The 22,572-nt window shown below is 37.8% G+C and overlaps 1 protein-coding gene across 1 annotated transcript in view; it reads right to left on the reverse strand.

Moving 5' to 3' along the window:
- Positions 1 to 7,382: 7,382 nt before the first annotated feature.
- LOC149139802 (serine/threonine-protein kinase RUNKEL-like) overlaps positions 7,383 to 22,572 on the reverse strand; it is a 75,897-nt gene continuing 60,707 nt past the window's right edge. The window contains exons 5-10 of the mRNA XM_089449246.1: positions 12,178 to 12,239; positions 12,014 to 12,092; positions 11,804 to 11,863; positions 9,882 to 11,633; positions 8,843 to 9,712; positions 7,383 to 8,732 (exon numbers count right to left, since the gene is read on the reverse strand). Coding sequence (XP_089305372.1) covers positions 7,590 to 8,732; positions 8,843 to 9,712; positions 9,882 to 11,633; positions 11,804 to 11,863; positions 12,014 to 12,092; positions 12,178 to 12,239 — 3,966 coding nt within the window. The 3' untranslated portion in view covers positions 7,383 to 7,589. The remainder of the gene's footprint in view (positions 8,733 to 8,842; positions 9,713 to 9,881; positions 11,634 to 11,803; positions 11,864 to 12,013; positions 12,093 to 12,177; positions 12,240 to 22,572) is intronic.

A 22,572-nucleotide genomic window follows, 5' to 3' on the forward strand; every position in this document is an offset into this window, starting at 1 on the left:
AATTCCTCTTTCATCGAACCATGCAAGAAAGCAGTGTTGACATCCATCTCATGTAGGTTCCATCCTTGCGAGGCAGCAAGGGCTATGATCAAGCGGATGGTGGTGTATTGGGCAACAGGTGCAAATATCTCATCGTAATCTACACCTTCCTTTTGAGAGAAGCCTCGAGCAACAAAGTGAGTCTTGAACTTTTTTGCAGTTCCATCAGCGCCATACTTGATTTTGTAGAGCCACTTAGAGGTGACAACCGATTTGTCCTAGGGTTTAGGGACCACATCCCAGACATCATTATTCATAATTGACTTTTATTATTCATTCATAGCATCCTTCCATACTTGATGCTTCACGACTTCTTCGAATGATGAAGGCTCATTTTGAATGAGAGTGCTCATGGCGGTCAAATATCCTTGATACATGTTCAGCTTCTTGCTTTCACAGAAAGTCCCCCTTTGTGCAATGTATCTCTCAACATCTTCGAGAGTCTCCCTAAGCCATGAGGGTCCCCTTTTAGAGAAGGAGGGTTCATGAGGAGGAGGATCAATAGGATCCATACGTTCATCAAACATCAAGCATCGTTTCGTCCTCTTTTTCACCATGATTTCCTGTGTCAGCTTCTTTGTCCTTCCTTAGGATAGGAAGGTTGTTGATCTTCCTAAGGGCCATATCTTCATCGAAGGTGACATCGTGACTTATCTCAACTTCCTTTTGACTAGCCACATAAATTCTATATCCCTTAGAAATTTCACTATAGCCCACAAAGATTCATTTTTTCCCAGATGCACCCAATTTGCTTCTTTTCTCTTTCGGCACATGAAAATATACAAGACTTCCAAAAATTCTAAAATGAGAGACATCGGGTTTCTTACCAATGAACATTTCTTCGGGAGTCTTGGAGTCCAATGCTTGATAAGGGCATCGGTTTTGAACATACACGACGTATTTGCAGCTTCAGCCCATAGAAACTTCGGAAGGCCTTGATTATGAAGCATGGCATGAACAGCTTCTACAATAGAGCGATTCTTTCTTTCAACCACACCATTCTGCTCAGGAGTGTATGGTGTTGTTATAGTCTCCCTCTTAATGCTAACTTCTTTGCAATAATCTTGGAATTCATTGGATTCGTATGCGTTCCCATTATCACTCCTCAATATCTTGATTTTCTTCTCGGGTTGGTTTTCGATAAGGCTTTGAAGTGTCAAAACCAAGTGAACACTTCATCCTTCTTCTTCAAGAAGTAGATCCAGTCTTATGAGAATAATCATCCATAAAGGTAAGATAATATAAGTATGCTCCCAAAGATTTTACGAACATCATACTAGATATGTCGAAGTGGATCAATTGCAATATATTTGTGGTCTTGCTATTACTTGAGGGGAATGGTCCCCTTGTAAGTTTCTTTCGACACATCTCGGACATACACCTTCATGCTCTACTTTGAACTCGAGCATACTTGTCACCATTTGTCTCACATCGGGTAGGGCCTTATAATGAAGATGGACAAACCTTTGGTGCCATAGTTCAGATTGTAGAGATGTGTCGCCAAACATGGCTCCCAATGGACTTCCTCCAACTTGATACAAAGTGTCAACCCTAAAACCAAGAGTAAAAGCATCTTTAAAATTTCTTTTCCAAACACGTACCTTTCCATCGATGAATGCCACCTTGAATCCTTTGTCCTCCTTCGCTGAAATGGACCCCAGGTTCTTTTTGAGATCAGGTACATATAGTACTTCTTGCAAATGAATAGTGTTACCTTAATTCAATTTAAGGGTAACATTCCCTACTCCCTTCATGGGATAGGTGGCATTGTCTCCAAGGATGATCTACAAGTTTGTCTCCATTTCTATCAAATTAGAGAGGGTTTCCTTATATCCGGTGAAATGCCTTGAGGCACCACTATCAATTAGCCAATTTCCCAAAGTGTCTGGGGGAGAGGTAGTGGAGAGTGCTGATATAGGATAGTACTCTTTTTGCTTATTGTTAACATTGGATTCTTCATGCTTTGAGTTCCTTGATTTCTTGGAGGGTCGACCATTTCCTTGATGTCTTGCATTCCTTTTTCCTTTGCCATTGGACCTGCCATTCCTTTGATTGTTGTTGTTGAAGTTGCCCCTAGAGTTGTTATGATAGTCATCATCTCGAGTTGTGTCCCTTCTATTAGGACAATCCCTTGGATAGTGCCCAAACTTAATGCAAACAAAGCATCTTCCCTTTCTTCCATTTTTGAATCTCGGTCTTCCTTGACTTTGCTTCTTTGAACCTGCATTGTTCTTCCTCTTAGCATGAGCGAAGAATGCAGTGGGGTTGCTTCTATTAGAAGGCATTTGTTGCTTCACCATTCTTGTTTCTTCTTGAATGTATTTCAACATCAATTCTTCATAGCTTGAAATTTGATCATTGTTGAGTATAGTGGTTCTAAATGTATACCACTCAGGTGGGAGTCCTACAAGGGTGGCGAGAGTAAACTCCCTGTCAGGAATGACTTCTCCAAACGAAAGTAGATCATTCTTGATCTCAGTAATCTTCAAGAAATAGGATTGAATGTCCTCGTCCTTACCCTTCTTAATATCCTTCAACTTATTTTTAAGATATAGAATTTGATTAGCATTACTAACCTTGAACATGTCAACCAACCTGTCGTAGATCTCCTTGGAAGTCTTCAATTCAAAGATGTAGGCCACCAGATGCTTGTCAATGGAATCCCTCATGATCTTTTTTGCTTTGACTTCAGCCCTATTGTACTTGGTCTTTGCAGCGACCGATGCATTTGAAGGAGGTTTAGGGATTTTACCCTGCACATAATCCATCACTTATTTTCCTTCCAAGGTCAAATCAATATACATCTTCCATCCATGACAGTCAGATTTATCATGGAGCTTGTCTTCAGCCGGGAAGTAAGATGAGGAACCCATTGAGTCTTTTGTCCTTGTCCATCTGTCTTTGATGATTGCTCTTTCACTCTTGCTTGGGCTTTGTCTTCACCTCAACTCTGATACCATGTTACTTTTAGGCAACAATGGTATGTTCTATGCTTTAGAGCAATTTTACTTCAATTTCTTTATTAGCCCAATATCAATATCCAGTTTAGCAATCACATCAACATGATAGTAAAATACAGATAAAGCATAAACATAAACAGTAGAAGATAAGAGGACACAAGATGTGGCACCAGCAAAGGACAAACCCCAATATGGGGAAACCCTTGATCAATTATTCTTTAGTCTTCAATAGTTTCAGCAAAGATAGAGATAATACAATTTACAAATCTGATAATTTATAACAACAATAAAGCCCTAACTAGAAAAGTCAACGCTGGTCAACAGGGCACATTTGACCCTCAACAAATCCATCAATTCCAATTGCGAGGCCACAAGGAAAGACAAAAATATTCTCTAACTAGATGGAGTGGTCAACAAACATGCTTTTTATTAAGATTGTATGTTTTTTAAAGCAGTTAGTTTTTAGGCCTTTTTTCTACTGCAAGCAATGATTATTGGCTTTGTTTAACTATAGCTATAGGATAGTAATTTGTTCTAATCTAAAATATTATTTAAAACTTCCTAAAATAGACTTGATGTATATTTGTTGTGACCCTCGCTACAACGTTTTACTTAATATAAACATCTTGTATTTGTGGTTTTTTTAAAATGAATTGTTAAAAATTATATCCAACTCAAACAAAAACAAATTAATTGCATTCCAATAAGATTATTAAATTAAGAAAAACATATTTATCATATTGTAATTATAAACAATTCAAAATATTAAAAATTTGAAATCCATATGAATGAAGGTGGAAATCACTTAACCTTCAAAAGATATTGAAAATTGAGAAAGCCATTTCTAGTGTATATATATATATATATATATTCTAACTTATAGACTAAATAGTCTTTTTCACCAGAATCCGACAATATAATTTCAACGTAGAATGTGTTTTTGTTGTTGTTTAAAATACATTTTTGAATGCATAAATAGATACAAAACCCTAAAAAACCTCTAGGAGTTTCGAATTCAACATATTAAACAGCTTAAACTAATTTCTTTTAAATAGATTTTGATTAAACTTAACCAGAAAAAATGTCGTGAAACAAGTCATTTCATCTATAAAAAGAAGTTAATTAATCATTTTTTTGTAAAGTTTTGGATCACTAAAGCAAAACCTCCCAAGAATAAATCTCTTAGAGTATAATTCAAACTTCTTTTAGATTTAAAAATCTTACCAAACATGAAAGTCATTTAAGTGGCTCTTATGCAACATTTGTAGATTAGGCACAATTTAGGCATTCCCCAATCTTTGCAACATTATTTAAGGTAAGGGATTCACTTTCCCTTAAAATCATGGCAACACCCAATGCTCGTGCTTTTGCTATTTATCATGCCTTTTTCTCAAAGACCTTTTCTTTTTCACAACAAGTAGTGAAGATGGTTTTAATGAATTCTTATGTTGCATAGGAACCTATCTCCCTTAAAAAAAACCATGTACCCTATGTTCCTTTGTTTCAGGGACTTGAGGACCATTTGAAGACATTCCCAAACGGCAAGGGGCTTCACTAGGACTCAAAGACTTGTTAGCCATCCCCGAGACATTTTTAGCAAATTTCAAGGACATTCCAAATAAATTTGAGGAATTTTCTAGAAAATTTTCAAGGATTTCTTGTACAAATTTTAGAAATATTCCAAACAATATATACTTTGAATTTCGACAATTATGGACATTGATGATTAAACAATATGACCATTTTTCTCATCAATTATTTTTGTATTGCATTGAATCTAAATCTATTGTACAAGTTACAAATCAAATCATTGGTTTTCTACAATGGATTTCAATTTAGATTTCTGGTGATTAAACATTGTATTTTCAGGGACAACATTACAACAAAAACAACCTCCATGTTAAAAAAACATGAAGTGCAACATTTAAACGAGTTGATCCTTGTGGTGGTTATTGCTCTTGTTCTTCATTTTTTGGATCATCTCAACATTTACATATTGTACATGGGTTTCCATGACAAGGTTACTTGGGAGTGGAAGCGAAAACGAGGAGCGAGAGCAACATTTTCAAAAGCTCCCAATTTGGGAGCAATTCCAAGAGCATTTTTTATACAATATATATATTTTTATATTTTTAATATTTTGATGCATATATGTTAACAAAAGCATGTAGAATGATGAATTAGATAAAAAAACATAAATTGAATCATATAACAACAATCATCTAAAAGTTATAATCTTCATCAACCATGTCCACAAGTTAGTAACATAGTAACATACAACATATTAAGTCTCGTGATTCATCAATCTTAAAGTTTCAAGCTTTCAAAATTCAATATATAACATTTATCATCATTGATCACCAAAGTTGTACTTGTAAGCTAAGTGTAATCATTACAACAAATAATATCTAACATGAAATGAAATGAAATAACTTTCAACTTTCATGAAGCATCATATTCATAATTCATTATTAATGAGTTATAATTGCCAACTTCAAACTTCAAACTTAAATCGTCATATATTGTTTACAAAAAATATCATAATAAATATGAAAGAGTCAATAGTTATAAAAACTACTAGAAACTAGAAAAGACAAGTAAACCTATTATCTATTGCTAATGCTTGGGCCTCTTGAGTCTTGCACCACGAGAAATGTCTAATTTTTTAGTCTTGTTGGAAAATCAGGATCTTTGTCATTAATATCCAGAGGTATCTTTGTCATTACCTCTAGATATGTATAGGGTTCTTTGTCATTAATATCACCCTCTAAGCGTTAACATAAGATAGAAAAAGCATAGCATGTCAAGTTAAGATTTTGTTTGAGTGATGCGTACATTTTTAGGAAGGTTGTGATAAAGGAGTTTGACAATCAATGTCACTAATATCAAGGTACATAGAGGGATTGGTGCTCTTGATTAAATACAAGTTCCATACCCTAAAACATGACAAAATCCAATGAAAACATTGCAATCTCCCCAATCCTGAAAAATTGCTAAGTCGGCTGGATTTTAAATGAAATCTAAAATTCTACTTTCTCCATATGAAATCCAATGAGGTCGGAACCACTCTCAAACATCCTTAGCCATTTCATAGTAATGTTACAAATTTAAGTAAATGGATGAAAATGAAAATTAAAGAGAATGTCACTTTTACCTTAAGAGTTTAATATTACCATGAATCGCATATCAATACTAGAGTCATAGGTTTGATCATCAGGCTGCCCCACTCAAAACTTATTTGTTTCTTTGAAAAAAAATGCATTTGGAATATTATTGCAAAAAAAGACTAAACACTCCCGAAAAAGCAAGGAGCATTTTTTTTTTAGGGTGTGCAGATTGGGAGCCGGAACAAGAGCGAGAGGGGGGCCCCCATGTAACCATGTTCCAAGAGTCATTTCAGTCCAATGCTTCCACCATCCCAACCTCAAACATTGTGAAAGCAATCAAATAGTAATAATTTGAATTAGTTACTAGATGTTTTAATAAATTCTTAATCAATCACCCTTATCTACAATAAGAATATCATCTCTTTAAAGAACTTTAATAGTGGTTTTCAACACAGCTATAAGGTTATACACTGAGAAGAGAATGCCCTTTCCCTTTTAACATAATCATCATTAACAGTAAATTTGAGGATGAAAACGTGCAACAGAGACGGTTCTCTACATTATTGCAAATTAAAAATCTTTAAAAGTTTTCTTAAAGCTACACTGTATATTGGTCATATATAGCGGGTAATAATGAAGTGTCACTTGGCCAATTTTTAAATTACTCAAATTTCAGAATGGGCAAATGTAACAGCTGTGCATAATCCAAATGTAACATAACTTATTATCCCTACAAAATGAGGCAGGTAAAAATGTTTATAATAAAATCTAATATTTATATATATCCTCTGAAAACTTTGGGGTGCCTCTAGCCGTCCAGGGAACGGTACCCCCGTCCGGAAAGCCAATGCAACATAGGTGAATTCCAATTGAAGGGACCAGATTTTTCAGGTTCGCAGCCCCATTCTGGAAATTATGGGGAGCAGCGCATAGGCATAATGACGTCAAATACTGCATTTAAAGTAGCCTCGGCAACTCAAAGGTCCTCAAGATTCCAATCAGTTTTACATTTGTCATCTAAAAACGAAGTATTATTAATTCAATTTCAAGACTTCCGTGCGTGCCATTAATATATATTTCCTGTATGACCTCTTAGTTTACCATAATTATCGTATAGCGGTCAATGCTATCCAAAATAACTTAGCGATACAACTTATTACTTTCTTAATATAAATTGACCCATTAATCTAACTAAGATAGCTAACTACTTTCTAGATGCGTAGCGTATACTTGTTCCATTATTCTAACCAATATTTAAAATAAGGCTGCAAAATCTCAACACAGTATAGACTCGGTGAGTGCCAGACAAGCACAAGCTGATTTGCATACAGAAGCCTTTTATGACTTCAATTTCTAGAATTTAGGAAGAATATTCAATGGTACAGAAAGAAAGCCAACGCCTAAGTTGATAAGAATCCAAAACTAGTACAGGACCCCATACCTTCTAATGTATCTTTTTCATATACTATACATCCCTTTGATGTTATGTCCCGTGATGCAGTAACTGTAATTCCAAGACCACATCCAAAGCAGCCTCTGCAACTTTTGGGTTGCTTGAATTGCCAAGGTTAGATACAATGGCCTCAATTCTTGCTATTTCTGAAATTGCAACTGATGGCATTGCTGAATTTAATTGAGCAGAGCGCTGCTCTTTACATGAAACATATAAGGCATACAGAAGGCTCCGCTGCAATTGAGCAGAAACCGATGGGTTTTGCCGGAGAGAAAGCAACTCTAAAACCCTTCCAAGCAATGAAAGATTTGAGAACAAATTCATGGCTGCTTCTTTTGATGCTGCATTAGTAAAAAGAATTAAACACTCTGCAGCTAAGTTTGCAATTTGACATTCATGATATCCACATAGCTCCAAAAATACACTAATATAACTTCCAAAGTCTGTAATATCTCTACTGGCTTCCCCCGGATCATTCATATTGCCTAGTTTCATAATATCATTGCTATGTATTCCTGCCAGACCACCAAGTTTTTCTTTTCCACTGCTGCGTAGTAGGAAAAACCGACATAAAGATAAGGTTGGTTCCAAAAAGTCTTCCATCTCTCTGGCATGTACAAACTCAAGTAAAGCACCAATTCTCTTCACCACTTTCAACTCTGAAAGGATCCGAGTCTCCACTTCAGGAGCAGATGCCAAAAGAACACAAAGCCTGATATTATTAACATTTGCATTAGACAGGTCTTCATGAAGAAATTCAAAGAACTGTGACACCAGTTTAAGTTGAAGAATGTCTGTGATCCTGAGGCATTTCAAATCCAGAAGCATAACCAGGAGCTTCTGAGCATACATAGGAATTGGATCCTCATCCTCAATAAGTGTAGGATATAGAGGCAAAAAGTATTTTTCAGAAATTGATTTCAGATCCTTGGCTCTTGTGTCATTCTGATTTGATGGAGAATCAGATATATTTTCTAGAAACACAACAAGTACATCAAACAAAATTTTCAGACATAAGAAGCGTGCATCTCCATCTGTATTGTTTTTGTATAATATGGAAAGGCTCGGAAGAACTTGACTGATAAATATATCAGCAAATTCAAGCAGAATTGTTGACTCTTGCCCAACCAATTCAAGTATGCGGAGAAGAGTTGAAAGAAAATCATCTCTGCCCTGTATCATTAGAAATGTAAATTAAGAAGGTTAAATGAGACAAACATAACAATTTAATTGCAAACAGAACTTGCCAGTTTGGAAAAGGACAAACTTTTCTTATATTCTACCTGGAAGTATGCAGTCTCCAAAAGTTTCATAAATAGTGCAAGTTGCTGCAACACTTGACCACTGACAATCCTCTGCTTGAAGACTGGACTGTTAAAAAGATGGAACACAACAGGGAAAAGATGGATATTGCTTCTGGACTGAGCCCGACCTGAGTGTGGGGTAGCGGGCACTGAGCGCTTGCCACTAGACAGCTGCTGAATATCAGTGCTAATGCTATCCAGTATCCCTGGCACAACACCAACCACTGTCTGTACAAGAGCTTCCATACATTGTTGCACATACAAGTCCTTTTCCTTGGTCAATCTTTCCATCGCAGGTAGCACTTTTGCATTGCAAAGAGAAGGTAACCACCTACGATTAGTTTTACAAAGAAGAGCTGCACATACAAATGCTTTGCCACGAAGCACTTCAGCGGCCTGTTCCAACAGTGACACAAGACTGGGAACAAGAGTCTTTTCTTCTAGAAGAGAAAGAATATGCTTTCCCATATTGCTGATCATATTGCTCCCAAGCAGAGCCATATTAATAAGATTTATATTGATTTGTTGCTCCTTTTGATTTCCCTTGCCTATGCCAGCCACAAGTTCCTTAAATGTCAACTTATCCAGAACCAACTGAATATACGGAGGACTAAACCGTACAAGACGTACCAGACAAGAACCAGCTGTTAAACGTAGACTTTCGTGTTTCCCTGGGGCTTTGAATATGTAACATAGGTTACCAATCACTTCATTGCTAGCAAAGCGTACAGCCCAATCACCACCTTGGCTAGCAATATTTTCAATTGTTTTCAATGCATATAGCTGAGTTGCATCATCCTCACCTTTACGTAAAATAGATGATATCAAGCCAATCAATGCACTGGGAACCTGTCACAGGTACGCAGTGTCTAAATAATGTTTGAAGCTAGTACATCTGAATTTAGAACTTAAAAAACACGTGCAGTTAATTCAATCAGGCCAAGAATTCCATCAAGCAAAACTGCATCAGCAAGTCTATCAGAATATTTAAACATCCTAAAAGGTTTAAGCATCTAACCTGCCAGGTAGATGAAGATGCCCGCCCATCTTTTGCTGGACTTTCCTGACCAACAGCAGCTCTTGGAGAATTCTCACTTTGAGTGGAGATGTAGAACAGAAGTTCACCTAGTGCTGCCATGGCAAATCTTCTCACCTTTTCCTGCTTATCTCGAAGACCATCAGTTAGCACTGATATTATTCCAGTACTCGCCACTTCGTCTTCAATAAGAGTTGCATGTCGAATCAACAAACCCATCACACAAACAAGCTGAACACGCAAAGCAGAAACTTTTGATATCCTCAGCATCTTAACAAGCATTGGCATTACTGGACCATTGATTAAAATATTGGCTGCGTCAACATTGCTGCTTAGGGTCTCCAGGTATCTCAGGGCATTCTGCTTTTCACCGAGAGTTGTGTTGCCATTGACACTGGTAACGATACGACTAATAAATGCTTCTATCTGATCTGATGAGAGTTTCAAGAAGTCAGAAGCAGAGAGAGCATCAAATGGAAGCATGCGTACATCAAGAACATGTTCAATAGCCTTATCACTTTTCCTGCTGAGCATGATTGGTCTAACAGACAAATCAGACGGGTGCCAAAGAGCCTGTGAAAGATTCACATATACTTTGGAAGGATCTGCACTAGCCGGAGATACAGAGACCCCTTTACCCATCTCATCGGCAAAATCTGCAGGACGTTGAGCTCTTCTTTGAAGACCAACGTAAGGAGGCGTTGCTGCAACTTCCCGTTGTTGCAAGTTTGTGCATTCTTCAACAGCTTTTGAAGAGTCAGATTCATTGCCATCACTATCCTGTAAGAGGTTGGGTGACACCATATTGGCATGATTTTCTTCTTGTTCATGTCTATCTGGCAATACATTAGCTGATCGGGCTCGTGTTGGTGTCTTACCTTCAGAAACAGGGGTCACAGAAACTGAGTTTTCAGACACATCACTCTCTTCGTGTGCATCAGTTTCAGCATTTTCAGCAAAATCTAATTCCAGGTCATTATTCTCTATTTTGACATCAGTATCATTTCCACAGTCTTTTGTTAAAGGCTTCCTGTAATTTTCACCCTCATTCTCCCTCTGTAGGTTAGTTTTAACTATCTTTGATAGCCTAAGCAAATTTACTCCTGCATTTATTTTGGCAGAAGACTCTTTCAGCGGTGGTCCTTTAGTGACCCCAGTTGAGCCTTTTATGTGGTGATTTTGATTATTTTCCAAATTTAGGGTGCCTTTAGTAGGAGTTGAGAATCCTTTTGCTGGGCACGTTTCATTTTCATTTTGCTTTTGAGCTCCATGTAAACCAGGTTTGGTGTTTTTCACACCTTGAGCTCTATCAGAGAGAGTGTTTTCTGCATTTCTTTGACACCTTTCAGGGGGAACAGACTTTGAATACAACTGGAGTAGATTATTAAAAGCTGGTTGTTGAGGTAACGGTAATGCTTTGACTGTTGATTTCCAGAAAACATGCTCTCGTAGCTCAGGCCAGTGCATTCTCTCAGCTGGATCCTTCACCAGTAAACGATTCACCAAGTCAAGAAACTCTTTGCTTGCATTACTTCGTAGTGGTGGTGTTGAATCGGATATTATAGATTTCACAAGCTGAGTGAACTCATTAGCAACAAATGGTGGTCTTCCAGCATAGCATTCATACAAGACACAACCAAGTGCCCAAAGGTCTGATGCAAAAGAATGTACACCTCCTTCCTGAAACAGTTCGGGGGCCATGTAACAAGGTGTACCTCGTTTCGCTTGTGGCAACTGCACAAACAACAAAAATGTGTCAATATGAACTTTAGAGAAAAGCATCTATTGTGTAATATACCATAAGGGCTGATTGGAAAGGATTATTTTGTTTCTATTATAGCGTCCCTGTTCTCTTTTATGGAAAGTTACAAAGCAATACAATAAGATGGACCATTGAAGCTGACCTGAGAAATGGAACTTTTTGAAATATCACTAAGTCGTCTTGCCAATCCAAAATCACAAAGCTAAAACATGCACAGCATCATGCATGCATTGCAAACCAGATTATGTTAATTAGACCTGGGAATCAAAAAGATATAATCTTCTATAAACTGAAAATATGAATGAACACTGATGTAGTTTCAAAAAGAAAATAACAAGTGCAAGGGAATTGCCTTAAGACGTCCATTTTCATCGAGTAAAATATTGGAGGGCTTCAGATCACAGTATATCACACCCTTTGAATGCAAAAACCTGAATACCAGTAAAAATCAACATCAGTAATTTCAGTAAGAATCTGCCAAAAGGTTATGTTGGATGCAAGGTTGTTGTACATTACTGCAAAGCATGTACGAGGTCACGTGCAAAATCATGTATAGACTCCTCTGGAAGTTGGCTATCCTGCATTGCATAAGGTGTAAAACCACGTTATTCTGACTTAAAACCAAACAAAACACTACTACTCTCAACATACGAGTTTATTTTTCAAATCTTCTGTTTCATAGTTAGGAGAGTTGCAATGTAAAATTAGGCAGAATCTTGTCTTTTTGGCTATTTTACTATAACTTAAGCGAGTCCGTCAAAAGCTTGGTCAAACTTGTTAAGTTTGAGACATTATTCAATGGAAAGAATGGATTCTGTAGATACAATCTATCAGATCTAAATGAAAGTCTTGAAATTCAATTGCCTTCTCTGAAAATTAAAATGGGAAACCATGTCAGTGCCTCACACTCTTTCTCAAGTTACTATATTCATTGTCAGAAATAGTAAGTAGAGAAGACAACCACCCCCAACACAACATATCAAGTGTCCAGTAATACCAAAAACTATAAGATAAAGTACATGGATACTCTCACAAGTGTAAAGAAAAAGATCAGTATAGAACAAAAGATACATCAGTGTACCCAGGTCAGATAAGAGACAATGCAAGTTCATATATTTTGATGATGACCAAAGAGTTATACAATCCATATTTAAAAATTCCATTGAAGGGATCAAAACAGGAAAATTGCTTTATGGGTTATCGAACTTCCACAAATATCTAGGTGATAGAGTTTGGCCTTGTTTAAGGTATATTGTTTAATTCAAAAGCAGTAATCTTCTCTAATAAATAATAGAGAATTCTGTGGTTCTGTGGCTTTGTATCTGTAATATATAAACACACAACTCCTCTACTTGTCCAACACTGCTCTGTTTATTTATCAAAGGTTTCTGAGGAAGGAGAATTTTGTGGTTCTGTCGCTTTGTTTGGACTGTAAAGGATTACTCTGTGACAGCGTAGGTTTGTGAAGGCAGTGATGGTCTGCCAGCAGCAAAACAGCCCTGCCACCCAACTCCACGGCATGTGGCTATCCTGAGCAAGGTTTCCTGTAGCAGAGAGCTCATTTGAGGGATAGAATTCTGGCCGTGGAATCCCCCAAGACCCTGATCTGAGGCAGCGACTCGTCTCTAAGGGCATAGTCAGGGGCAGCTTGTGGCAGCCAAGTGAAGCCGGGGCTGGAAAAGGCAGTCTGAGCAAGTAGCATCCATTCTAGGACAGCAACTAAGGCCCATTAGGACTCTCTGATGACATCAGGGCAGCAAGACAGCAAATTTGTGGAGGCAAAGTGAGCAGTAACGGGATAGAACTTGTAAGCTGGTCAATTGTGTTGCTGATAGGGTAATTAGTGTTGTTACTGTTACTAAATTACTGAGTGCTGTACAGCAGACTCTGCTAGTGTAACAGCCCTAGAAGTGAATCTGTGGAAATTGTAACTTGATGTGTACTGTTGGTATTGTTGAAAATCATCTACTTGTTTGCATTGTTGTGTTTTCAATGTCATCTCTGTCAAATTGAAAAAGGATACTGTGATACTGGAACAAAATTTGTCATATGTTCTTTAACCCCAAGGGTAAATTCTCCTAAAGGATATTACAGTCTTTCAAAGATCTTCAAACAAAAAGTTTTATAAAGACTACTACATAATGGTTCAAGCAGATGACTTAGTCAATTGCACAACACATAAATTGAATTTCAGCTAGATCAAAATCTATGAAGAAGCACTATAATCAACCACTGATGCCACCAATATTTATTTACATGGCAGCTTGTTGAGGTTGATCAATTTATCAAAACAAGTAACAACTAACGAAAACTCCATACCTGGCTTTCATCTATTAAGAAAAGCTACTCCACCAATTTATATACTATATAAGTACTATTAATGACTGCGATGTGTTTTTACATGATCTATTAGAAGTGTGTTCCTTTTTCCGATCTCTATTCTCTTTTGAATTGGCACCTTGACTACAACTTGTCCAAAGGATTGTTTAAGAATCTTGAATCAACTCAAGACTAGTATTCAAAAGAATGAAATTTGTTTGTTTAAAAAACTATTATTCAAATCAATAACATGCATAATTGTAGCACAAGGATTTCACATCTTAGTCCTCACATATACTTACCCACAAGGTCATTTATCGTCTTTCTTGCTTTGTCCTTTGGCCTTTGATCACCAATTTTGGTTCACTTTGACCCTTTGAAGCACTCATTTGGGGTATTTCCTTACACTATAGGTTCAGTTTGGGACACAAACCCTTGACTGGGGTCATAGTTGTTCAGAATGCTTCATTACAAGTCCACAATGACCCAACCCTATTTGGGTTTGCTATTTGTGGGATCAAATGAGTCAAACATTCCTAAACATTTCATGGTCTCAAGGTGCACTTCCTAGCAATAACATGAATGTCTTGCAACTGGCAAAACAAAGAACATGTATTACAGAAACCCACAATAATTAGTCAAACACTACACAATTTGAATTTTTTGTACAATCTTCCCTCTTTAACAACTAGTATGTTGTTCACATATTCCCTGAGGTCATTCCTTTTTCCATTTATACCATTCAATTCATGTTTGGAAAGCATCTTTGATTTCCTTTCCACCTTTCATGAGCTTCCAAGTGCACCCTCAGATTGGTGTCATATCTTGATCTAGCTTCCCAATTCTCTTACCAAGCTCTTGGTTCGCTTGTACTTGTCTGCTCCAACACCTCTCTGGTTGTTAGTTTGGCTACAACCTTATTGACTTGTTGATTTATCCTAGGGTATCCTTGGGATCTTGGTCCTCTTATATGTTGGACAATTCAACCATACAACCTCATGATAGGTTCCAACACAGCTAGAGAAACAGAGGCATCAAACCTTTTTGAGGGCACTTAGATCTCCATTTAGTACGTATTGTCATATCATTATATATGGGTGATCTAGTGTTTTAGTATGTATTGTCATATCATTATATATTGTATTGGATATCTATGCAAGTTTGTTTTGTAGAAGGATTGAGTTGCAAGTATAGGATTGTATAGAAGGGAGAACACTCTCTTAAAGCCTTATCACAACTCCCATCTTTAGCACAAGAAGCTTCAACACCTACAACAACACTTGAATGAGTGAGTTTCTTTCATTTCCTCTCTCCATCATTTCCAACGCTTAGATTAATTAGCTCACCAAGGGAGATTTGAAATTAATTAGATTTATTTTGCTAATTACTTGTTGGGAACCCTAATTGAAGTACCCTAATTAGCTTACTGTCCTAGATAACTACTTGATATTGGAACTCCAATTGATCTAATGGCCTTCCTCTTTTCTTCTCTTCCCCACCCCTCTATGATGTATTGGTTTGGCCTACAATAAAGTGGCAACTTCACGCACACGTTTCTCTTTGTTGGCAATACTTGCAATAGGGTGGTTCCCTATACCTACTCATGCTACAATCACAAATATAAAACAATAAAATAAATAAATTGTATTTGTCCAACATGACGTCAAAAATGAGCTAACCATCTTTCATTCAAACTCAACCAAACAGGTTACATAAAATTTCATAATAAAGAGTACTATATTTAGAATGCCAAACTTCAAAGTAACCCATGTACAGTGTGTTGGTTGCTAAATTTGCTTGCTTTTCACCTGCCTTGTTACCCGTTTTTCCTTCACCTATTTCATGTCCTTAAAAGGTTAATTTGTATCTCAAGCACGAAGGTATATCTATTTGTCATATCTTTGTGAATTATTAATCAATGAAGTGTAGTCTTAGGGGAACGTTGCGTATGCAACTTGCTAACCTATGTTTCTTTGCAAATTTGTAAGGATGATGATCAGCATACTACAATTCAGTGTATGGTTATCGATGAGCTGGCAGCGCTATCTTAAGATGCTGGCTGTAACAATGATTCCACCCAAGCGAGTTTGTTGGACCAATACATTTGCTATCTTCGTATTTTGTTTATGTCTCGATGATCATTGTATATTTGGAGGCAGACAGTTGCCGTAATCTCTGGAAATTGTTGATACTATATTTGTAACATTGAATGTATAAGTAAGGTTACGAGGCTGGAAAAGCAAGCCACTGCTAAAGAGAGAGATACGAGAGTTTTGAGCATGTAACAACAGACTTCTGTACTTTTATTTTGATTAATGCAAATCCTGATCTTCTGAGTATTTATTAGTCTTTGATCTTTTACCACAACCCTGATCAAGGAGTTGGGCCCACTCTCCTGACCAGGTGTTGTTGGATTAGTGGTGTGCGTAGATTTATCTTCTGTTATGTTTATTTCTTTATCGTTGTAATGGTTTATTAAGTTGTGTTGCTGTGAATCTTAACTTGTTGTTACTCTGATTGTTGTTATTGTTATTGCTTGTTGTTACACGTTGTTATGTTGTTGATTGAATTCTCAATGCTAGGTAGGGAAACTGTGGCCTGCATAGACCTTGCATGGTAGCCTTGAAATAACTAGACGAGCCCCGAGTTGACAATTAATGTGGGAAAAGGGTGAATCAAGGATCGGGCCATAGTGATCTGGATAAAGATATCTTAAAGATAATCTTTCTTCGAGCACTAAGGGAACAATCTTTGGAACTCTTAAATGTGGTAGGAAGGGAAGATATCTCAAAGGAAGAATTTGACACCATACGTGAGTTGTGCATCAAATGTTCGCGTGGAGCTGTGAGCCATAAGCAAGGAGTACGAACTCTCAAGACATCCAACAGTGGGGTTACAAAAATAGCAATTGGAAACTTGTTGGATAATTTAAGGATTGATATTCTAAGCACTTTGTCCTCATAGCTAGATGTTCTTCAGGCAAAACAGAAACAGATGGAAGCCGAGAAGGCAATGGCTATTTTCTGCCCTCAATGCAGGAAGAAGCATCTGCTTGAAGGAATGTCCACTCAACACTATTGAAACTTGTGCGATATGTGAGCAGAGTCATTCTACTAGCATGTGTCCATCTCTTCCTGGGCTAAAGGCAATTTCCAAGGAGCAAATGAAGAGGCAGATCAGTTGTACTCCACGGGATCGAAGAAGCCATGGCAACCACGGCCACAGAACATGAACCAAGGTATGCTTCAAGACCCTTCTCAGTATTTTAATAATTTGAATTTTGGGCCTTAGTTTGTACCTTTTCACCTTCATGGCCGCAATACTATCAGTATCCAATGCCATGGCAATCATGGTCCCCCCAACCTAGTCCAACCCCTTCATGGTCCCAGAGTTGGCATGGAGTTGCTCTTCCTTCAAGACAGTTCTCCCAGCCTATGTCACAATAGCAGCTACAGCTTCCCTTTAATGCCTCCACCAGTAATCCTCCTCTTCGTCTATAACTACTTGTTCAATCCAACCTAAACTCGAACAATAGGGGGGCTCAACAAGTTGAGACACTCAACCTTCCTGCATATAGCATTGCCACCGCGGAATGTAATGAACTAAATCTTTGGTCCAGTCACGTCGTAAATACTCAGACTTCACCGAAAATTGTTGAACATACTAAAGATGAAGCCTTAGAACCAGAACTTAAGAATTTCGCTAGAACAACTCACGGTTATCCACCACAAGTTCCCATGGGACAACAACCCCCTTCTCAAACAACTCGAGGATGTCAAACTGGTCCACCTTATCCTGAGAGACTATCCTTGAGCAAACAAATTCCTCATCCTGAATTTGACTTTTTAGGGGAATTGCAAAACTTATTTGTCAAAATATCGTTACTTCAGGCTATGAAGGATGTACCGATTTATGCCAAAACGATCAAAGAATTTTGTTCTAAGAAACCTGGAAGAAAATCAAAAGATCCACTCACTATCCATGTCATGGGGAAATTATCATATATAATGTTGGGAAAGCCTACACCTGTTAAATATGGGGATCCAGGGAACCTGATTCTTACAGTACAGATTAATGGAGTTGATATCCCAAATGTGCTGGTAGACCTAGGAGCTGCAATTAACGTTGTAACTTTCACAACTATACTTACCTTAAGCGTGCTTGATCTTAAACCAACTCCTACAGTCTTAGAAATTGCAGACCGATCCATTGTACGGTTGGTAGGGAAGTTGGAAGATGTGACCATATTTGTAGATTTGGGGCAATACCTTATCGATCGCCTGGTGATGCATCGATCTCCTGGTGATGCATACCAAATTTCCAGTCGAGGGACATCCTTTGATTTTAGGAAGACCTTGGCTTGTGATCGCAGACGCTTATATTGGGTGTCGATTGAGAAATATGGTAATATCCAACGGGGAAATCACAAAGAATCTTATCCTTTATCCCCCTGCAGAACTGAGTTCATCAGTTAAACTAGGATTTACCTTAATGCAAAAATCTCCACCTACGGAGGAGCCTGAACTTGAAAATGAAGATATTAGATCAATTCTTACCATCAGTGAAGCCCTATGTTTTAAAGATGAAACGGAAGATCATGTTATTAACACATTTATCAGTAATCCCAACTTCGTTTCTTATTCAACCCATCAGTTATTAGAATCTGTTATGAGTTGCACCATTCAAGAAACCATTGAACCAAAAACCGAAGTTGAAAACATTCCTGTTATTGCACCCCATAATAGCATTCCTGTAGAAATCGATCCAGGGAAAATGTTGAATGTTAATCCTAACCTTTCACCTTCCCAGTCTGAACAGTTGTTGAAAGTCCTTCGGGATCAGAAGGAAGCCTTTTCCTGGGAATATACAGATATGAAAGGAATCCTTGTTGATCTATGTACCCATCACATATACATAAAAGAAGAATGTCGACCTATTAGAAAACCATAGAGAAGGATGAATCCTGCCTTGAAGAACATTGTCAAAGAAGAACTACAGAAGCTACTAGATGTTGGGTTTATTTATCCAATCTCGGACAGTCAATGGGTATCCCCATTGGTCATTGTTCCAAAGAAAAATGGCAAGTGGCAGATCTGTGTTGATTACAGGGAATTGAATAAAGCAACTCAAAAATACCACTTTCCCTTACCCTTTATTGACCAGGTCCTTGATACATTAGCCAGGAAGAAGTTCTTCTCCTTTCTAGACGAATTTAGTGGATATAACCAAATCCAGATAGCTCCTGAGGATCAGGATAAAACTACTTTTACTTGCCCTTGGGGAACCTTCGCATACCGAGTCCTTCCATTTGGCCTCTGTAATGCGCCCGCTACCTTTCAACGGGCAATACTGGGAATTTTTTCTGATCTGGTTAATGACAGCGTTGATATCTACATGGATGACTTCACCCCATATGGGGATTCTTTCGAAGAAGGTCTGGAAAACTTGGAGAAAGTTGTTAAACAATGCAAACAGACACATGTTTCTCTTAGTACAATAAAATGCCACATGATGATGGAAGAAGGAATAGTTTTGGGACACTTGCTTTCAGCTGCAGGAATACGGGTTGATCCTGCCAAGGTAGAGGTAATCTTAAATTTTCCTACACCAAAGACACCAACGGCGGTATGTAGCTTTATTGGTTATGCTGGCTATTATAGACGTTTTATAGAAAAATTCTAAGATATCATTTCTACTTTTCCAATTATTACCTAAAAATGTAGAATTTGTGTGGACAGATGCGTGTGAAGCAACTTCCTTGGAAATCAAAGAACTAGTTTGTAAAGCTCTGATATTACGTGGTCCTGACTGGAAGCTCCCATTTCATATCTCCACAGATGCTTCTCATACAGCAGTAGGGGCAGTCTTGGGACAACAGGAGGACAAGAAACCGTATGCGATTTACTATGTCAGCAAGAACCTAACTCCTGTTGAACTGAACTATACGATAACTGAAAAAGGAGTTTTTGGCTATTATCTATGCTATTAATAAATTTCGGCATTATATTACAGGGTATCCCACTTTCGTGCACATTGATCATTCAGCCATCAAGTATCTGATGAATAAACTGATAACTCCTAGTCGAATTACAAGATGGTTATTGTTGATACAAGAATTTGATATTACCATTGTAGATAAAATAGGAAAAGTTAATGCAGTAGCAGATTTCCTGTCTAGGCTGAATAGTAATGATGAAGATACACCTATAGAGGATAGTTTTTCAGATGAACATCTTTTTGCATTTCTACTCACACTCTGCAGTACGCAGATATTGCTAACTATCTTGCCAAAGGAAAAGTACCACATCATTTGCCATACAAAGAGCAGTGAATCATCCATCACAACGTTCATTACTCGTGGATAAAAGGATACTTCTTCTATACAAGACTTGATCAGCAAATCCGACGTTGTGTTGGTGAGGATGACAACTATGACGTTCTGAAAGCTAACCACGATGGCCCTTGTGGGGGCCATTCTGCGGACAAGTGGACAGGTCATAAGGTGTTGCAGATGGGGTACTATTGGCCCTTTATTTTTCATGATGCAAGGAAATATGTTCAAGGGTGTAACAGTTGCCAATAGATCGGTCAGCCTAGTCGGTTGGATGAGATGTCGTTATAGCCTCAATTAGTTCTTGAGCCCTTTGAGAAATGGGCTATCGATTTCGTTGGGTCATTCAATCCTCCTTCACATCAGAAAGTTCACATTCTGGTCTGCACAGACTACGTGACAAAGTGGGTAGAAGCCAAAGTTGTCGCAAAAGCCACAGAACAAGTTGTCTCAGACTTTTTATTTGAAGAAATTTTCGCTCAATACAGAGCTCCTAGAGAGATAGTTTCAAATGCAGGGGCGCAATTCACATCACATCTAATAGCAGCGCTCATGAAGAAGTATGGAAACAAACACATAGTGACATCTACATATCATCCTCAGGCGAATGGTTAAGTCGAGAGCACAAATAAGTTACTGGAGAATACCCTCACAAAGACTGTAGCAAACCATCGCTGAAATTGGGCTGAAAAACTTCTTGAAGCACTTTGGGCGTATAGAACAACATGGAAGAATACAACAAGATTTTCACCATATGAGCTTGTCTATGGGAAATCCCCTTTGTTTCTGGTGGAATTCGAAATTAAGACGCTCAAGACAGCTCTTGAAGTAGATTTGGATCTTTGAGCGGCCCAAAAACACCAACTAGAATAGCTAAATGAGTTAGATGAAATTTGTTTGATAGCTATCCATAATACTATTGAAATCCAATAGCAGTGAACCAAGTGGCACGACAAATTCATCAAGAAAAAGGTGTTTCAAAAGGGTGGTTGGGCATTACTCTATGACTAAGATTCAAGGACTGTAAGGGGAAGCTCTGCTCTAGATGGATAGGACCATATGAAGTTGACACATTGTTTGATAATAGGACTGTTAAACTTGTAACAATCGATGAGGAACATACTCCTTTGCTTGTAAATGGACATCGCCTAAGATTGTATCATCGTCCAACCTCTAGGGACTCCTTTATCAAGCATTTCTTTGATAACTTTGGTTTTGAAATTGTTTGTGCAGAGAACTCTTCCTCTGCACCTCTTATCTAACGAATAAAAAAAACAATAATAATAACACAATAAAAGATAAAATAAAATATATATATATATAATAAAATGTTGTTACTACTCTATTAGTACTTATTTTCTTGCAAGTGTTGCTCCTCCATTGGTGTTGACACTTCATCAATGTTGTTATTTCACTCGTGATGTTACTCCATTGGTGTTGTTACTCTATCGGTGTTGTTACTTCGTCGATGTTTTTACTTTACAGGTGCTATTACTCCACTGGTGTTGTTACTCCGTCAATGTTGTTACTTCGCCAGTGTTGTTACTCTGCCAATGTTGTTACTCCGTCGGTGTTGTTACTCCACCAATGTTGTTACTCCAATGTTACTGTGCTGGTGTTGTTACTCCTTCAGTGTTGTTACTCCGCCAATGTTGTTACTCCACCCATGTTGATACTCTGCCAAGGTAAGTCGTCAGGTATTTCCCTGACTGACTTTGTGGATTTGATTGGTATTTCACTTATGACATGACCAAACACGACCGAGGACGGTCATCCCTTAGTTGGGGGGAGGTATCGCACTTAATGTTAAAGATATTGTATTTAATAGCAATAATGTCAGACCATCATTGCTATTAAACCTCGCTCCAACTCGTACATCCCACGATCATTACCACTGTGATCTATATCAATTTGTGATCCCCATCATACCCTGCACATTTATCCACGCACATTGGAACTTGAATCATGTACGACAACATTAATTTGCAATATTTTCCAATGTGTTGGATTAATTACCATAATCATCACGAATTTACCATTGATTTTTCCATAACCTTTGTCCATATTTCCCTATCATTGTATTCCTTGTTACCACAATCCCTGTCACCGCAACTTTACCGGCTAACACCCCCTCAACAATTTTGTTGCTACTTCGAGTGCTACTATAGAGCAACTGGCGGAATGGGTGGTCAAGCTGTTAGGCATGAGCCGGAAGATACAATGTAGGTCCGGCATCAACCGGATATATGGCAGGTTTTTCG

This window comes from Pinus tabuliformis, chromosome X (genome assembly GCF_031772625.1).
Source record: "Pinus tabuliformis cultivar Carrire ecotype Pingquan chromosome X, CPIR1, whole genome shotgun sequence".
Taxonomy (NCBI): domain Eukaryota; kingdom Viridiplantae; phylum Streptophyta; class Pinopsida; order Pinales; family Pinaceae; genus Pinus; species Pinus tabuliformis.